General features: G+C 47.6%; 2 protein-coding genes across 3 annotated transcripts in view; one reads left to right on the top strand and one right to left on the bottom strand.

The window, feature by feature from the left end:
• LOC116944145 (coiled-coil domain-containing protein 102A-like) overlaps positions 1 to 12577 on the bottom strand; it is a 122190-nt gene extending 109613 nt beyond the window's left edge. Inside the window, exon 1 of one of the 2 annotated variants that reach the window (XM_076068278.1) lies at positions 12439 to 12577. The gene's annotated coding sequence lies outside the window, so the exon portion shown is untranslated. Of the gene's footprint in view, positions 1 to 749; positions 6512 to 12438 lie in introns of those variants that run through there. The other variant, XM_076068279.1, reaches the window with a different exon arrangement.
• Positions 11431 to 16777, top strand: LOC116944146 (dermatan-sulfate epimerase-like protein). The gene has a single exon (XM_032957617.2). It carries the CDS (start codon positions 12365 to 12367, stop codon positions 16334 to 16336), a length of 3972 nt encoding a protein of 1323 aa, XP_032813508.2. The 5' UTR covers positions 11431 to 12364; the 3' UTR covers positions 16337 to 16777.
• Positions 16778 to 18980: the final 2203 nt, after the last annotated feature.

Raw genomic sequence — 18980 nt, 5'->3', positions numbered from 1 at the left:
CAATTGAGCCGTGAATAATTATGCATGTGCACAACTAATCCATCACAAATGTATTAACAATGACACTATTTTCATGCAAAGTAGCCCAGCAGCCTTTAACAACCAGTCATCTGAAGCCTGCAATAGAGATTAGCATATTAGCCCAATTGGCAAATAAACTCTGGCCGATAAATACATTGTAAACAAATTCAACATGTTTTGCAAGTGTAATTTTTCCGATGCCAGCAAAGTCAAATCATGGACATTAAGAGTGTGGAATATGAATGCATTCTATTTGAAGAATGATTTGACAGCATCCAGCAAGATATTAATGACAGACAAAATTTGTTAACACTCTTTCAGTTGTGTCAAAAGTTTCCTAGTGGTTTCAATGGTAATGATGCATATAAATTTGCATAAGACAAAGATCCCCGTATAACTTGCACAGGCTGTTGGGGCAAGTGCTATGAGCGAGGACCTATGAAGGCCGGAACAGCACCCGAGGGGGTGGGTGGTGATGTCTACACACAACAGCAGGCACTAATTTGAGGCTGAGTCGACCTAGGAGAGACCGATGACCGCTTCAGACAATCGTCACTTGGTGTTGGCCGTGAGCGGGAATCGAACTCGGGCCGTCGGGTTTAGTAGTGCAGCGCGCCAACCACTACGCTATCGCTCCCCATATAACCTTGCATACAGTACATACACACGTGCGACGTGACCACGTGTGTGTCTTTGTGTTCGCGCGCATCTTAAGTCGATGTACTTACGGTTGCAGAACTTATCTTGGGCCTCTCCCAGCAGTTTGATTTAGCTTCAAATGGGTACCTGGTGGTGCAGTGTAATCATCCCCATTAGGGAGACAAAGGTGGCTGTGTGTGGTTCTGGAGACACCACTCTCCGCCCTTGAGCACTGTTTGAGCCTCAAGAGGAACTTACTAAAAGCACTCTCCCCAACTGTCTGCAAAGGTTACAGAGGGGAACCATTGTACTTGTATCCATTCAATAAAGGAATCCCACACTAGATGCAAGAGATGCGTTCCTGGGAAATGCTACTTAACTCGAAATTACTTAAAGCAAACACTAATTGCCCATCGGCGTAACGTTAAAAGCAGGGCTTGCGTTCCCAGCCGAGATTTCTGTATAAAAAAAAAAACGTGTGACGAAAAAATGTCAATACGCGTACAATATTGTACATGATTATAGTTGACATACATTTTCACTAATAATCAATACAAATTAATACTGGGTTGAAGAGCTTGCTGATCGAGGCCTCTTGGGGTGAGCAGCGGCGGAGTCACGCACACACAAAGGGGAAGGATCTCCTGCCTCTTCATCTGACCATGAAGCTGGAGCCACAGGAATGTTCACCAGAGGAAGCTGCTTCTCTTGTGGGCTCTTCTCCCGACCTTCTAGCTTCATTGCAGAACGGTTAACAAATATGTACAGCTGAATAACATGTTAGCTCCTTGTAGCAGTGAATGACGCTGGTTAACTTCCTGTTAACTCCAGAGCTGTATTCGAAAGCTTTGATCATCCTCTCTAAAGGTGTCCATTGCTGATTCCCAATGAATGCAAGCTTCTGACACACTTTTAGAAGTTAATATTGTGGTGGTGGTGTCGTTTCATCGTCATCTTCCTCAGCTCGTTGTTGTTCATTTAAACAGTTCCTCGCATTGGGACTCAAGCAACTCCACCACGTTGTCCGACTCCTCTGCATTGTCGAGTCTAGCTTCGCTCCGCCACGTGCAGGTGGATTTCCCTCCACGTGCCGGAGGGATTTTCGATGATACGCACTTTGCACGTGCAGTACGGCATTATTACATCGCAAAGTAGTCAATTTTCACCACGTGCGTTCGTTCCGTGTTTAAAGATTGCACATTTTTCGTGATTTTGGTTTTTTTAAGAAACAGATTTACAAAACGTTACATTACAAGGAAACGTGTTCCCTAATTAAATCGACAACGTATATGTGAAACGAGGTATATTGTGGCATAGCGGGGGTTCTCCTGTATGTATTTTAATTATACTTCTGTGAAGAAGGGTCATTTGCACTCGTGATTTTTCTAATGTTTTGTTTTTCTGAACAGAAATACCAATTTACACTTGCATTCTAGTTGAAGTAGCAGTAACATATGTACACTAATGTGTCGCAAATAATACATAAATGTACACAAACACACATACCATACAATGAGCTATACAGTAATGAGGATTCCAGGCTGGGCAAACAGAAATTGCCTCATACATAACACTCGTTTCATATTCACTTTCTAAGCAATCAACTTTAACTATGTATCATAATAACGAGGGTTTGTTTTGTACGGATAACCATTCATGTGCCATGATTGATTTTGTACCCACACGACCGATGCTATTAAAATAGCATATGTTGTAAAAACTCCGCTAATAATGAAGCGGTCACCGATTATTTTATCATGAGCATCATCGGGCATTGCTTTCTTTTTTAAATTGCAATTTCCATTTAGTTACGATCCATGTTACTCGACTGTTTGGTTGAAATTCATCGCTGAGACACGTGGGTAGGCACGGATCTTGCTTTGAAAAGAAAAACATACTCTGTATGCATTGCTGGACACTCGCCACATCCCCATACATTTTGGTATGGGATCTGGTATTGCCCTTGAAGTTGGGACATATCTTAGGATGGCCTTAAATATCGTTCAGTAGGAATCTTTTCCTTTGCATTTTCAAATGTAAAAAATAAAACATCTGTGCGATTTTATATTCCTCAATCATGCTTTGCGCCAGGGTCCAATAAAATGAGTGCAGCAGCTCACACGGTTACGATGCGGTTGGAGCCACTGCATGGATTCACATCTGAAGTCCTATATAGTCTGCAGGCAATGTTTGGTTTAAACGGGTAAGTGCCCCTTTATCCTCCTTTCTTCCTCGCCCTCCTCATGTGCTCGCAGCTGGAACAAATGTGGGCTCTTCCTTCCCTCATACAATAAAACACCACGGCTGATTCACAGTATGCTGGGGCCAATATCTCCACTGCAGCACTGGGACCAAAGATGCATACTGAAAAAGATGGGTTTAATCCCTGACTAATTCTATGAATAATTGTTCACTCCTGACCGGGAATTTTAGACTATTGTCATACTTATTCTTAGCTCTTTCGGTAAAGTCACGTGACTTTAACCGAAAGAGCTAAGAATATGAATTACTGCAGTCACGAAAGCTTTAAATCAAATATTATCATACTACCAAAAAATCAAATGTCAAAATTATGAATAAGAAAACAAACAATTATAATAACAGTTATAGTGCAGGCCGGAAAACCACAAGTTTTAAACAACACACATGAATGGAGAAAACGCCCACAGCCATTTCTGCATATACAAAAAACCAATCAGCAATTCCTGAAGAAGTGCATTGTGGGTTTCCATAACTTTGGCCAATAACTATATGGTATGTAGTTTGACTAAAAAAACATAATGGAATCTACAAATAAAGAGCAAAACACAGTTTAAAATAATACAAATCGGTGCTGCGTTTTCAATCCACACTGCCTTATAGGCCACACTCAAAGCCTAAACGATGCTTTGTCATCAAGAGTGCTGCTCGTTAATGGCTGCTCATTTGTTTTTCGCCTGGACCTGTCAGAGTGTGATTTGTGAAATTACATGGTCAAGTGTGTAATTTGATGTTCTGCTCAAAGACTTAAACCACTACGATGTGGCATTTAAATGGTTGTCATTAAGTATTTTATTTTATTCATCGTGTAAAGTGTGTTCGTTCACAGTGTAGATAAACATAAAAAAAATGATTTCCACCTATACATTTCTAATCTGTAGTATATTTTGTATGGCGCATCGTTATGTGTATTTCGTGATAATTGCGCAAATATTCACGTGCAAAATATAAAAAATACAAATAATTTACAGCTCTTTGTCAATAAACTGCTGGATGGAGGCCCTCTCATATTAAGTATGGTTGGGAATCGAAATTAGCTAATCATATTCAAAGCGAATGAGTTAACCACTGCACTACTGTTTCTAAGCAATGTGTTATAAGTTTTCAATTATTATATATAAAACAAACATAATTCCTGCCAAAGCCAAAGAGTTACTCGTAAAATTATTGATAATTTAAAGCAACTTCTCAGTACGCTGCTGCATGAAAGCCTCTGTGTGCTGTGTCAGTCGGAGTGGTCGCTTGACATCGTGAGTTCAACATACACGTGTAGTGTCAGAGATTCGAAGACAAGGGTTTCCAGGAGGCACCTTCTTTATTAACACCTTCACACTTCATGGGTTCGCCCCCACACTCTCCCTAGTCGTCTAGCCTAGCCTAAACACAACCCTCACCATGTAACACTGATGGCACCGACCGAGAGAGCCAACAACTATCCGGTCGTGCAATATCTAGCGAAGATGGCAGCGATGAAGGCGGTGAAGATGACAGCAACGACGAGACGAGATCACTCCCAGAACTGGCAGCCCTGAGCTCCCACTCTCAGCTCCTTTTATGCTCCCAGGCGTGGCCTGGCTCCGCCCTGGCCGCGCCTCTCGACTCGAACCCACTAGCGGATTCCAGGGGCTTCCCGATGAGGTCTTCCGTGACCCTTGCCCCAGTTCCTCCGCCCTGCCGACACACCCGTGTGTGTGCTCACCGGCGTGTGTGCTCTTTTGTCCGCCGCAGTTGCCGCTGCTGGGCAGCAGCCGGCGCTATTACACTACGCGTGTAATGTAGCTCTCAGAGACACTGTCTTGTTCAGTTATATGTATATTTATTATGAATAAAGTTCCGCCGACTCACTGATAACTTAACGAGTGACCGCGAGTGACTATATACACTTGGGTAACTTAGATAGCTCTATTCTAAGACAACATAACTCTAAGCCTTCCAAGACTACCAGGTGCCCACTCCAGGATGATGAAGACGACCCGCTGCAAGGTGACGACGGCGACGACAGTTCCCCCACAACAGCAGCCCAGAGCCCCGGTTCACGCCGGCTTTTATCCCCATTACGACCCGGCCACGCCCCTTTTCCCGAACCCTCTCTCACCGCACCTGGCCCTGTCTGCCTCTTCCCTTATTATAATTTACGACCGTTAGGAACCGTGCTTCCCCTCACGCGACACTGTCAAAAGCTTTTCGCATCAATCATTATTAGCAACCACTTAGGTCCCACATTACCCTAACGTGACCATGTCTGTTCCCGTTATGTTAATTAGTAACCATGGCCACGGGGAACCGTACTGTCCCTACATCACCCCGTACTGTCCTTACACATGTGTAGTGAGTCCAACTGAGTCGCAGACGTTGTTCCTTTTAGAGGCAACACATTTATTTGTAACACCGTAACACAAAGGGGTAACTGCCCCTTTACCAGATACAACCTAGGGTGGTGACCACCCAGCTAACTACCCTATACAGAGGCGTTACTGCCACGAAGGGTCAGATCCTCACTCGGGTCTCCGACCACGTGGTCCCTCGTAGCATGAAGCGCTTCCAGCATGAGACGCAGAGCTTCCAGCTTGTACAACCAAGAGACCCCGGTCCCTCTCAGGGACCTGCCCGCGCTTATATTACTCTACGGTCAGGGCCGCTTTGCCCTCGGCCCCGCCCACCTTCTTGAACATTCTCGTTCCCTCTCGATCCCTCTCAAGAGCTCTCTCCGGACACGTGATCACCCCCGAGTCCCTCCACCTGGGGCCCCCTGTGTGGACATTCCGGATCACGTGTCTACAGGGTCAACCAGAGTGCCACGGCCAGGGGCAACCCTGCCCCTGGGCTGGCACTCACCCACTCCCCCTTGTGGGAGCCCCCACCCAACGCTGTGCGTGGTGCCCGCACTATCCCAGTGCTCGCCAAGCCCCGCTAGGGCTGGTACTACACACAGCCACCCACACGGTGCTGTCCCCACTAGGGCTGGTGTTACACACAGCCACCCACACGGTGCTGTCCCCGCTAGGGCTGGTGTTACACACAGCCACCCACACGGTGCTGTCCACGCTAGGGCTGGGGTTACACACAGCCACCCACACGGTGCTGTCCACGCTAGGGCTGGTACTACACAGCCACCCAGACGGTGCTGTCCCCGCTAGGGCTGGTGTTACACACAGCCACCCACCCGGTGCTGTCCACGACGTGGGAACATCGAACGGCACGACCCTTCCGGGCCGGCACCATACAGTGACATCCCCGATGTCAGTACACATGCATACATTGCTACAGTGAGGGAAAAAAGTATTTGATCCCCTGCTGATTTTGTACATTTGCCCACTGACAAAGAAATGATCAGTCTATAATTTTAATGGTAGGTTTATTTGAACAGTGAGAGACAGAATAACAACAACAAAATCCAGAACACCGCATGTCAAAAATGTTATAAATTCATTTGCATTTTAATGAGGGAAATAAGTATTTGACCCCCTCTCAATCAGAAAGATTTCTGGCTCCCAGGTGTCTTTTATACAGGTAACGAGCTGAGATTAGGAGCACACTCTTAAAGGGAGTGCTCCTAATTTCAGCTTGTTACCTGTATAAAAGACACCTGTTCACAGAAGCAATCAATCAATCAGATTCCAAACTCTCCACAATGGCCAAGACCAAAGAGCTTTCCAAGGATGTCAGGGACAAGATTGTAGACCTACACAAGGCTGGAATGGGCTACAAGACCATTGCCGAGCAGCTTGGTGAGAAGGTGACAACAGTTGGTGCGATTATTCGCAAATGGAAGAAACACAAAAGAACTATCAATCTCCCTCGGCCTGGGGCTCCATGCAAGATCTCACCTCGTGGAGTTGCAATGATCATGAGAACGGTGAGGAATCAGCCCAGAACTACACGGGAGGATCTTGTCATTGATCTCAAGGCAGCTGGGACCATAGTCACCAAGAAAACAATTGGTAACACACTACGCCGTGAAGGGCTGAAATCCTGCAGCGCCCGCAAGGTCCCCCTGCTCAAGAAAGCACATATACATGCCCGTCTGAAGTTTGCCAATGAACATCTGAATGATTCAGAGGACAACTGGGTGAAAGTGTTGTGTTCAGATGAGACCAAAATGGAGCTCTTTGGTATCAACTCAACTCGCCGTGTTTGGAGGAGGAGGAATGCTGCCTATGACCCCAAGAACACCATCCCCACCGTCAAACATGGAGGTGGAAACATTATGCTTTGGGGGTGTTTTTCTGCTAAGGGGACAGGACAACTTCACCACATCAAAGGGACGATGGACGGGGCCATGTACCGTCAAATCTTGGGTGAAAACCTCCTTCCCTCGGCCAGGGCATTGAAAATGGGTCGTGGATGGGTATTCCAGCATGACAATGACCCAAAACACACGGCCAAGGCAACAAAGGAGTGGCTCAAGAAGAAGCACATTAAGGTCCTGGAGTGGCCTAGCCAGTCTCCAGACCTTAATCCCATATAAAATCTGTGGAGGGAGCTGAAGGTTCGAGTTGCCAAACGTCAGCCTCGAAACCTTAATGACTTGGAGAAGATCTGCAAAGAGGAGTGGGACAAAATCCCACCTGAGATGTGTGCAAACTTGGTGGCCAACTACAAGAAACGTCTGACCTCTGTGATTGGCAACAAGGGTTTTGCCACCAAGTACTAAGTCATGTTTTGCAGAGGGGTCAAATACTTTTTTCCCTCATTAAAATGCAAATCAATTTATAACATTTTTGACATGCATTTTTCTGGATTTGTTGTTGTTATTCTCTATCTCTCACTGTTCAAATAAACCTATCATTAAAATTATAGACTGATCATTTCTTTATCAGTGGGCAAACGTACAAAATTAGCAGGGGATCAAATACTTTTTTCCCTCATTGTAGCCTGGTCAGTGGTCAGTATGGATACAGAACTACCGTTATCGTTGCTCTCCCTACCCCGCCCCTTCCCCTCCCCCCCGTTAGATGACTTTTATTTATAACCAAGTAGCAGTTAACTAATCACAACGTGTAACATTAATTGGGCTTACTGTAAGGGAGTTTTAAATGCTCTAGCAAATGACATCATTGACAGTGGTGAAATTACACCCTCTGGCCAAACGTGCAAGCCAGTGCGGTGTGATGTTAAATGAGCTCTGGCAGTCACCATCCAATGTCGCATTTAGAGAATGTAAATATAGGGCTCATCATAGTCATTACCGAATCAATTACACAAACTATATCCGCCATTAGCGTATTTTGAAATGGTGTTGAGTGCAAATTAATACTGACAGTGTGTCCTTTGCAAGTGTTTCGTGCTGTTACCCGAGTAGAAGTCACACCCTTCAAATACAGCCTTTTACCATCATGCCAAGTCACGGTTCCAGTCGAAGGTGGTACAGCTTTAGCGATTGCACTCTACATTATCTGTTATCTACTGGTTTCTTTAAAGTGCTTTTCCTTATTTGCACTAACAAAAAGGGTACTCCTGTTCCCAAGGCAGTGGGCGTATCTATTCCAGCAATCCCATCCGACCGATCCCCGTGTTTGATACAGGGAAGCCTCCACCTTTCCCCCTTTAAAGTGCAACTATTAGAGGTCAAAAGTATGGTGGAGGTGGAACAAAACAAACGGCGAGGAAAACAAATATCCACCTCGGTTTCACGTTCAAAAAACATGTTCGTCTTCAAAGATATGTTCCACTCCCTCCCTTTGCATTTTCTTTAAGCCTAATAACGAATTGTACTCCCACACGCCTGAATTGTGATTGCCTCAAGCTATTCCATTCCGTATGGTCACCAAACAATAACTAACACGTTAACGCTGTCCTTAAGACAATGCTCCGAAAGCACCATGTGGCAAGATGTGAGAAATGATAAAAGCTGTCGTCCTAAATAAACGTTACCCTCTGTTAGTCATCACCGAGTACTAAATCAGTGAGGACGGCGGCGGTTACGTGCGGCGATTTTGTCCCGTGTTATATTTTTGGTGTTGCTACATTGACCCCGTCCACATATTGGCACTGCAGCGCCGCATTTCTCACCTGTCGTGTCTTGATTCTGCAACATTGGTGGGAGGCTCCTTAGGGCGTGTGCTCCAAATGTGTGTCCCCATTTTTTCCCCTCTCCACTTTCATCCCCATGTGCATCCTTCATTGCTTCCTTACGTTCTCCCTCTTTATCTCTCCATGCCCATTCCCGATGTCTTCCCCCTCTCGATGCCACCTCAGTCAAGGAGTGCCTCATTATGCCGAGAGCATGCGGGCATGAATCTTTCATGCCTCCAGCGACATTGCAATGAAACGACATACACTTCATCTGACTATTTTTTTTTTTTGCTGGAACGAAGTGACTTTTGAAAGCCCCACCGTATGTGGCAGACACATCTAAGCGGAAAGACAGCTCTTGGACATTGCAGTTCCTACGTTAGTTCCTGACAGAAGCAAACACTGTTTTTTATATATATACACGTGCATTTCCTTATCAAGCTACTGCTTTACGACAAGGGCCTCCCCACGCCTTGCGGGACATGTGGAGGATCGTGGGGGGGGGGGGGTGGGGGTTATTTGACCATACTTTATCACACAGGTCACTGCAGGATAGTGAGATAGGGAGCATAGACTCGCTCACGGCCAACACCGGTGACGATTATCTGAACCGGCCCTGGGCCTCCCCTAGGTCAACTCAGCCTGAAATTAGTACCTGGTGTGGCGTGTAAACATCACTACTGGGGAGACAAAGGCGGCGTGGTGCTGGCCACCCCAACCCCTCGTGTGCCGTGTCCGCTAACAACACTTGCCCCAGCAGCCTGTTCAGGCTATACGGGGGATCTTTGTCTTTGTATATATTACAGGAGGAAGCAGAGCAGTGCAACAGCTGATCTTGCTGCACTGCCCTGTGCTGCTGATTAGCGGCGCCCACGCGCAGCCTATAACACCTATTACGCACGGCTCAACCCTGATTATGTTCTGAGATCTGATGAGGTTGGATGCATTCCAGGTGATTTGGTAATAGGCTTATCGCCTTATATTACACAGTGCAAATATTCAAGAAATTTTAAATGTGTCTCTCGTGTAGAAAATAAATACTGGTTTTTTTGCATCTATATGTATGTGGATATGTATTCATAGGCAAATGTACCGTTATATATGTGCACGTGTGAACATTTTGCACTATGCACGTGCAGTACTTTATTTAGTTTTAGTGCATGCTTTTAATGGCCAGAGTGTTATTGATGAACACGTTGAGTATTTATTATTATTTGTGCTTGTGCACTGCTGCCAACGCAGCAGCAGCATCGCCAAATATTTAATTGTTAATTTCGTGCAATTTTTTTTTTATCACAGCGAGTAAAACTTTGAGGAATGCTAGCGAGTTCATACAAAATAAGCGGATGTTGCATTGTCAATTACAAACCACAACAGAGTTCCTGCCCTCTATGCAGACAGAGCTTAAACTACCTCGTGCCTTACATAATTGGGGGCATGTGCGACCGCCCATCAGTGATATGTCCTGCAGGGAGCTTGGCACACGCCTGCCGAGTTAACTTGTTTGCAGCTGCGTTAAACTAAAGAGGCAAGAAAATATATACGGTACATATCACGCGCATTAACAGTTCCAATTCATCACGAAGCAGGTGTAATGTAGCATATGAAAGGAGGGCGGGGGGGGGATTTCAAGGCAGTGAAGGCCATCAGCAAAAAATAAATTCACTCGCATTGACCACCAGAGGGCACTCTGTACCGCGGTGAATGCTGGCGATAATTTTTGCGCGATGTGACTTGATTCTGGAAGGAAGCCAATTACACCCAGCATGTAAGTGTCCATGTGAACGCGCGCAGTGTCACAGAACATATTGTCCCAAAACTTAAAAACAAAGAGCAACTCACAAAGTTGCCCAAGGTTTCTTAAATAAACCTTTTCCAAACGTTTTTTTTTTGCTTTTCTATAAGCACGCACATTATTCAGACGTGATCATTTATCATGTCTGAACCGGCGCAATCATGCCATGTGCCTGAAACACGTGTAGTGGTACACGTATAGTCACGAATACCGGTGTTTATCACGCAACTGTGCTGCGCTTGATTGAAATATGTGGGTGCATACAACACTCCAGCGTGAACAATTATCTTGGCGTTCCTTGCTAATGGGCTGTACCGTATTCATTTACCTGCTGAGACTGATGACTGACGATTAAAATCGATGTCCTAATTTGTATTTATTTAAAAAAAATAACGAGTAAATATAGCACGGTCATCAATATAATTTTACATACGGTTTTGCACATTAAATAGGAATTAATAATAGGGCAACAATTTTAATGTATATATGTTTACGTGAATGCCATTGCAGGTACCTGCACAGTTTATACATAGTGTATATATTAATAGACTGTAATACAAATCCTATGCTACCGCTGCAGGCCACGTAAAAAAAAACAATCGGCATTAATAGATTTCTCAGCGAGATCAACGTGACCATTCATTCACGAAGGGGAAATGACTTCAACGTCACAGAGCCTCGCTCACCACCAGGCTCGCACTGGCGAGCGAGTTGTAAAGTTAATCATCTCGTGTGGTTAGCCTCGCGCGGTTTGGTCTGCAACAACAGTAATACGGTAACCAATCTGGCTTACACTCAAGTTCCCTCGGTAAGGCCTAATCCTTAATCATTGGGGTTGCGTATCACATGCGTAATAATAATTTATTTATATACTGTAAGATATATATACACACACACACTCTCTCCTCCTGTTAGCCTGAGCGCGTTTGGACGCACGTTGCTTTTTTGTCTTTTTTTTTGTGTTCGCTCTGAGCTCATTTTTTTTTTCTTCCGAGCGGGCTGTTACTGCCACCACGTCGGGTAGGGCGAGTAGCTCTGTGCAAGTTAACGTCAGCACAGACTGCACTGCGAGCGTGTGCGCGCGCGCGGTCCATTCAGTAAGTGCCTTCTCTGCGTTTCGAATGCCTTATGAACGTTACTCAACAACAACAACAGCAGCAGCGGCAGCGGCAGCAGCAGCAACATCAGTGGCGACAGCAACAACAACAACAACAGCAACCCGAGAGGCATTTACGTAACGTACGGGGCCACAGCACTGGAAGAGTGCGAGAAGCGTACTGCAAAGTGCGGCAGTTCTACCACACATGCGTTGTAAAATAAAATAATTAAATGTAAAGAATAAAAAGCAAGACATGATAAAAAGGAGCTGATTTAGAGCGCAGAGTTGGCCCTTTTTTTCTGCGTTAGAGGTTGGGGGGGGGGGGGGGGGAGGAAACCGGACCACGAGAGTCGGGACTGGTTTTAACAACAGCAAAAACCACAAACCGGATAGCGTACTCATTAATAGCAGCATCAGCAGCAACAACACATATATATCACACACACAACACACCCATCAACCTTCACCGGCTCATCCACAACCTTCACCGACTCATCTGAATACAAACCAAAAAAGTGGCAAGACTGAATGAATAAATGGCGATATGGAAAGCCCCGACACACGCAGCCTTGATCTGGGAATGCGCACTCTGCGCATTGCTCCTGCTCACCGGGTGCGCAAGTAGCAGAAGCAGCCACTATGGAGGAGCCGGAGTTTTTGATTTTGAGCGCCGCTCCGAGCGGGGCGGGGCCCGGCCCGGGGCTGAGGTGGCCGGGGCTGGGGCCGAAGGAGCCGGCGGGGACCCCTCGGTACAGCAGCGGCAGCCGCAGCATCATCATCATCATCAGCAGCAGCAGCCGCATCCTCGCCTGCTCTTCGGCACGGCAGACGTTCGCGCTCTGCGATCGAGGGCCAACTCGACGCACGCGCACCTCACCCGCGCTCTGCGCAGGGCCGCGCACGCGATGCTCGCCAGACCGGACGTCTACCTGCCGCCTCGTCCAGCCGCGGACAGCTCGGACACCGCCAGCTGGGCGCATGCCACGGACAGCTTCCGGGCTGGTACCACGGACAGCGCCACCAGCACCACTAACAGCGGCGCAGCGGAAGCCGCCGCGCGTCGCGGCAGGAGCGGGGAACCCGGCCCCCGCTGGGCCGAGATCTACGGCAGCAACGTGGGCGCTTTGGCTATGCACTGCGTGCTCGCTCCCGCGGATCGAGCGGCGCTCGCCCTGGCTCTCGACTTCACGGAGAGGCTGGCCGAGCAGAGCCGTCGACGTCGCCGTCATCAGCAACAGCAGCAGGTGATTAGGATGACGCCACGGTTGGCGCTTTCATTGTCATCATCATCATCTTCGTCATCTTCGTTCTCTTCGGGTGTCGTTCACGAGGAGCACCCGTCGGGGGCGCACACGTTGCTCGGCCTCGCCACGGCGGTGGACCTCCTGTATGCGCAGCTGAACGCGTCCAAGCGGCGCGATCACCTGGACGCGCTGGCCGACGCCACGGGCGACGTGTTCTCGCACTGGCGGGCCAGGCCTTGGAGCGCCCAGCCGACGGACGGTCGGGCCGTGACGGGGATGCTCGCCGTGCTGACGGGGGCCCTCGTGCTGGAGCCGCATCGAACGCACCGCGCGCGCGCCACACGCTGGAAGCGCGCGGCCACGGGCCAGCTTCAGAGGGCCATGCTGCTGCTGGAGCACGTGGTGGACGGATCGCTGCAAGAGGGCGTCGCGTACGGCAGCTACGCGAGCAGAGCGCTCACGCAGTACGTGTTCCTGGCGCTCAGGCACCTGGGCATAGACCACACGCGCAGCGGGTGGCTGCGGGAACACTACTGGTTCTACCTGGCCACTGTGCTGCCCGGCTTCAGGCGCACCGTGGGCATCGCCGACTCCAACTACAACTGGTTTTACGGTCCCGAGAGCCAGCTGGTGTTCCTGGACACGTACGTGCTGCGCAACGGCAGCGGCAACTGGCTCGCGCAGCAGATCCGCAGGCACAGGCCGAGGGACGGGCCCATGGAGCACTCGAGCGCGTGGAGGTGGGCCACCCTGCACACCGAGTTCGTGTGGTACGACCCGCGCCTGGTGCCCAAGCCCCCCGAAGGCCACGGGAAGCCGAGGCTGCACCTGTTCACCGACTGGGGCGTGCTGACGCACGGAGGGGGACTTGCGCTGGACGACAGGAGCACCTTTGTGTCGTTCAAGTCCGGGCCGGTGGGAGGCACGGCGGCACGGCGCTTGGCTCAGTGCAGCCCTTACCGCTGGCTGAACAACGGGATGGGCGCCTTCAACCCAGCGCACGAGCACCCCGATCAAAACTCGTTCACGTTTGCCCCGAACGGGCGTGCCTTCGTTTCAGAGGCCCTCTATGGCCATAAATACACTTACCTCAACAACGCACTGGTCTTCGCTCCGTCGCCCAGCAGTAAATGCCACCGGCCGTGGGAAGGGCAGTTGGGCGAGTGTGGGCAGTTCATGGAGTGGGCCGAGACTGACGCGGGTACGGGAGGCCTGGGAGCAGGAAAGCTGATCACCGCCTCTCAGCATGGGGACATGGTGTTCACCAGCGGTGAGGCCGTTGAAGCTTACGGCGGAGGGATGATGCTGAGAAGCGTTTACCGCGCTCTAGTCCTGCTCAACACACAGACGCTGTTGGTGCTGGATCACATCGAGAGGGCTGAGAGATCTCCAGTCAATCTCGTTAGTGCCTTTTTTCACAACCTGGATTACGACGTTCGATACGTCCCTCTTTCCACAGAGAACGGGTATCGCGGCGCCTTGATGGACGATTGGGATGCCCATTACAAAATGTTCTGGGTTGACGATCAGGGCAATAGCCCAAAGGCGAGGATCCAAGAAGCCGAGCTGATGGCAGAGATGAAAAAGCGTTGGACCCAGTATGTTAACGTGACATTTCCCATGCAAAGTCAAGTGACTAGGATTGCCTACATGTTTCACGGTCCATTTGTAAACATTAACAACTTAAAGTTCATCGAGAGTAGTAAATATGGCGTCAGGCTGTCTGTTTGCTTAGACAATGTGGAGAAAGTTATATCCATTGCTACTAAGCATGACGATCCTGTAGCCAGACATGGGTTTCTTGGTTTTGGCGGATTTGCTGTGGTTGAGGATAGAAGCAAAGTCACTTACTTTGGCCAGGGTACAGTTATAAAACCCAAACACAAGCATGAGACGGTGTTTGTTTTAAGGATTTCCATTATATTTATGGGGATATCGTCAGTGACAGGTGTAGTTTTGGTGGCTATTCACCGAAAGTCCAGTGTAGGTTTGCAAAAGATCGCCAGGTCAGTTTTTCTCATTTTGATAATCATTTGGCTCCTTGAAATATTAGTTGTGCAGAATGTCTGTTTCCAAGAGTTGTGTGGAAATGACTGGGCCAACTTAACATCTGTAGTGGCATCCGAAGTGATTGATGAACTGCCTTTAATTTCACTCGATGCTCCTCAGGAATTGCCAACCGTTGTGATAGCATCTCTCCCAGCCTCAGGAGCCGAGGTTGTGAGTCAGCTCTTCGTGGGAAATTCTGACTTTGTGTACATCCCCATTCCCAGTCTTTACTTTCGCCCGCCATCTGTTGCAGTGCCTGGTGCTCCCTCCGGCGACGCCTGTAAATGGCCCCTGTTCAGTGATCACAGCGATGAGCTCCCCGAGACCTGGCAGTGGTTTCGATCGCTCGTCAGGCACACGAGAACGCACGTTCAGAACGCAATCCAGGCGACGAGGCTAAGCACTGACTCCTTGGTGAAAGGAATCCTGAGGGTCAATTCGACGAGGCACGTTTTCAAAAAGAAGGGCGGCAACGGGCAGAGAAAATGTGCGCGGAGCGACGAGCTGGGAAACATTCAGCGCGTGCGTAAGCACCTCGACTCGTTCCCAAATTCGCGGCTCTGTCTCGGGCTCAACGACGGCAACTGGAACAACAAGCTGCCCTCGCTGAAAGATGTAATTGGCCCCGCGATGAAGGCACTGTACGTGGTGTGTGACCCGAGAACTTGGGTGTATTCCATGATGCACAGCTGCTTTGAGCTTCCCGGCAAGCCCGCATTCCCGGAGGGCGTGTGTTTGAAAATAGCCCGACACTTGGACCCGCGGCCTCCGTCCGCGAGCAACGCCAGCGAGGGTTGCGGCGACGGTGCGCGCCCTCTTTCAACTCCGCGGGAACTGCCGTGGAACACTTCTGTGGCAGCGGCCGCCCTACTGGCGAGCGCCTGGCGCGACAACACCGCGACCGCTTTGCGCAGCCACAAGCAGCTCACGGGAGATACGCAGCAGTTAATCAGGGTCGAGGACGTTGTTCGGTACCCGCGGGAGGTGGCCGGCAGGGTGTACAGCTTTCTGGGCCTGCCACTTCCGCCGTCGGCGCTCAACCAAATCCTGTTTACGACACGAACCGGGGTTGTGAGTCCAGCACACCGAGGGTTGGATTTTCTCAGCGTTCGGGATGCTTGGAGAGTTAAATTGTCTCCCGCAGCCGTACGGGAGATCGAGTCAGTTTGCTGGCCCCTTATGAAAATCCTTGGGTATGGAAAGTTTGAAAATTGAGGAACTTTAATTGTAAAATTGTAAAAAAGAAACACAATAAATTAAAATTATATATTTAAAAAAATGTTACGATATAATTTTATAATATTTTGTTTATTCTTCGCAAGAACATAGCTGTTATTCAACATGTGTTCAAACCAGGTTTCTCATGGCCGTCTAGATACAATTAAAATGTATGATTCCCCTTCGACTGCTTTAAATACATTATAGAAGTAATAAAAAAATATACATCAGAGTTCTGTGTGTGTGTTTTTTTCATTTGTATAATTACCATAATTATGTTTTGAGCTCTAAGTATGCTTGAAAGGGAATGCCACTAACAGAGTTTGAGATATGTCCTTGAGTGGCTCAGAAATTACTAAGCTGAAATGAGTCACGGATACTTCACTCAAATCACACCACCTCAATCGGTCCATTCCCTCCCGACCACCACCACCACCACCACCAAAAAACACACACCCGCAAGATGTTTTTCTCCTGAAATATTACAGCTTAATCATTGCAGACGTGATACACGATGACTCAATCAAACATAAGAGGTCTCTTGAGCTGGGTTTCGAAACAAGAAGTGCATTAAGACCTTATCTAATGTCACTGATCAATCTCACCGCTGGTTCTGTTGTTGCGCCCATTGCTGTTGACGGATGTCTTCGCCGTTTTGAGGTTCTCTCCAGGGCTGATGCTGTTGCTGCTGCTGCAGCATCCTGATGTTGATTGATGACTGGCGTTAATAGCTTCTTCCAGCGCAGCATAATGATAGGAAATCCCAATATTTTTACTTGTTAAAATGCACCCGTGTAAGTTACGCATCAGCCAATTATCAGTCAGCATGTATTCTTAAAATCGTTGTGTTTTATTGTCTTTACACTAAATTATCACATGCCAATAATGTAGCTTTATGAGTTTAAACTTTATTGCAATTATAGTTTCACCGTACAGGATGGTCATTTAACAAGAGCCCAGTGTGTGTGTGTGATAGTGTGAAGTTTACATACACTATTTATTACAGAGACACACACACAAGCTCTTTTGGGGAGCAGTGGTGTTGTGGTCCATGCACTTTGCTACAATTACAGCAGCCTAAGGTTCCATTCTCGGGCATGTACCAATACCAGTTACAACTTGTATACGATCATTGCCTTTGCTGCCCTTTAAATCAACTCAACGTTAAAAAATCTCACGTGGTGTGCCAACATCAGCACTAGGGAAAGAGATGGAGCTAGGAAGAGTGATGGTTCTACTATCGCTTGGTGTGCAATGCCTAAACCTAATAGGTGTTTCACAAATAATGCTCGCCTCAGCAATCTCTGCAGGTTATAGGGGTGGACACGTGTCAATGTGATTATTTGAACACACATTTTCTGGAAATAAAAGACCTTGGCACAAATACGTTGTGCATTAAATGCAAATATATCAGATCACACTTACTTTAAAAAGCATGTCGTGAATTGTAACTTATATATTTTGGTTTAAGCGAGTGGTTGTGCACGCCTGTAATCCAGCACTGTGGAGGTGATATTTTGTGCATCATACAAATGTTGTGAAAATCCCTTCCCGTGGTCATCAAGAAGATATACACCGTGACTTAAAGCTTTCGTGACTGCAGGAATTCATATTCTTTGGGTCTTTCGGTAAAGTCACGTAGATAGGTTCAAAGAAAGTGTTTTTGTTATTTTCGTTTAACCTATCTACGTGACTTTACCGAAAGACCCAAAAAATAACACATACACCCTGGCTCGCCACTATAATGCAGTACAGCAAACACGTGGAACCCATAATACAGGTTTTCTTGGGTTAAATCGCGTGAATGTATAAACGTGTCGTTAAACCCGCCCCCACACGCCACAGCGCAACTCGTAAGGTTTGTTCACGTAAACAGAACGTGGCCAATTCGTTACTAGTACAGCACTAGTGTGTAAGTGTATAGTGTAGTCTACTAGTACAGCAACACCGGTGTGTTGGAGAGCAGAGCCACAACATTTACAATCTGAGTACGACGTTTCGCCAGTAATTACAACTAGCTTAATCAGGCGACAGGCGAATTTGTGGAGAAATCCTCCTGTTTCGTTCCTGAAATAGAGGGGTAGATGTGATGACATCACTTGTGACCCCTTCTTTAATCCACTTATTTCGTCAATATGGGATTGAGTGCTTCCCCTTCGCACGCGCGGGCTATCTCCGCGTGCTCTGGTTTCCTCGCGCAACGTAAACACGAATTCGTTGGTCGATAACACCTTACCATGCAGAGGACCGCAGAACTTGGGAAATTGTTGGTGTTGGCTCACTCCGTGGCTGTATCCCCCTGCTTGACTGTAGATCCTCGCGCCTCTGAGTCGTTCATTCTCTACGAGGGTGAGTGAGTACTGTGCGTGATACAAGTTGAAATTACTAGTTGATTATGTACTCGTGTAATTGCACGTCATATGACGGGTTCGTAAAAAATTAAGTGTCACGTAAAATACAAAAATTTTAAGATTGTATTGAATTTATGTAATAATTTTTATATATATCACATTTGGTCTAAAATGACGATATACTCTCAAAAGTTTTCCTTGCGATTAATTTTGTTGAATCAACACTTTTATGTCCATGGGAAAAAAACAGGTTATTTAAGATAAAAGTCCAACAGATTTGAAAGTTTGTC

The sequence above is a fragment of the Petromyzon marinus genome, chromosome 20 (genome assembly GCF_048934315.1).
Source record: "Petromyzon marinus isolate PM22_M1 ecotype Great Lakes invasive population chromosome 20, UKy_Petmar_22M1.pri1.0, whole genome shotgun sequence".
Lineage (NCBI taxonomy): Eukaryota > Metazoa > Chordata > Hyperoartia > Petromyzontiformes > Petromyzontidae > Petromyzon > Petromyzon marinus.
Note: the sequence above shows the minus strand (reverse complement) of the source record. Positions and strands in the feature narration are given on the sequence as shown.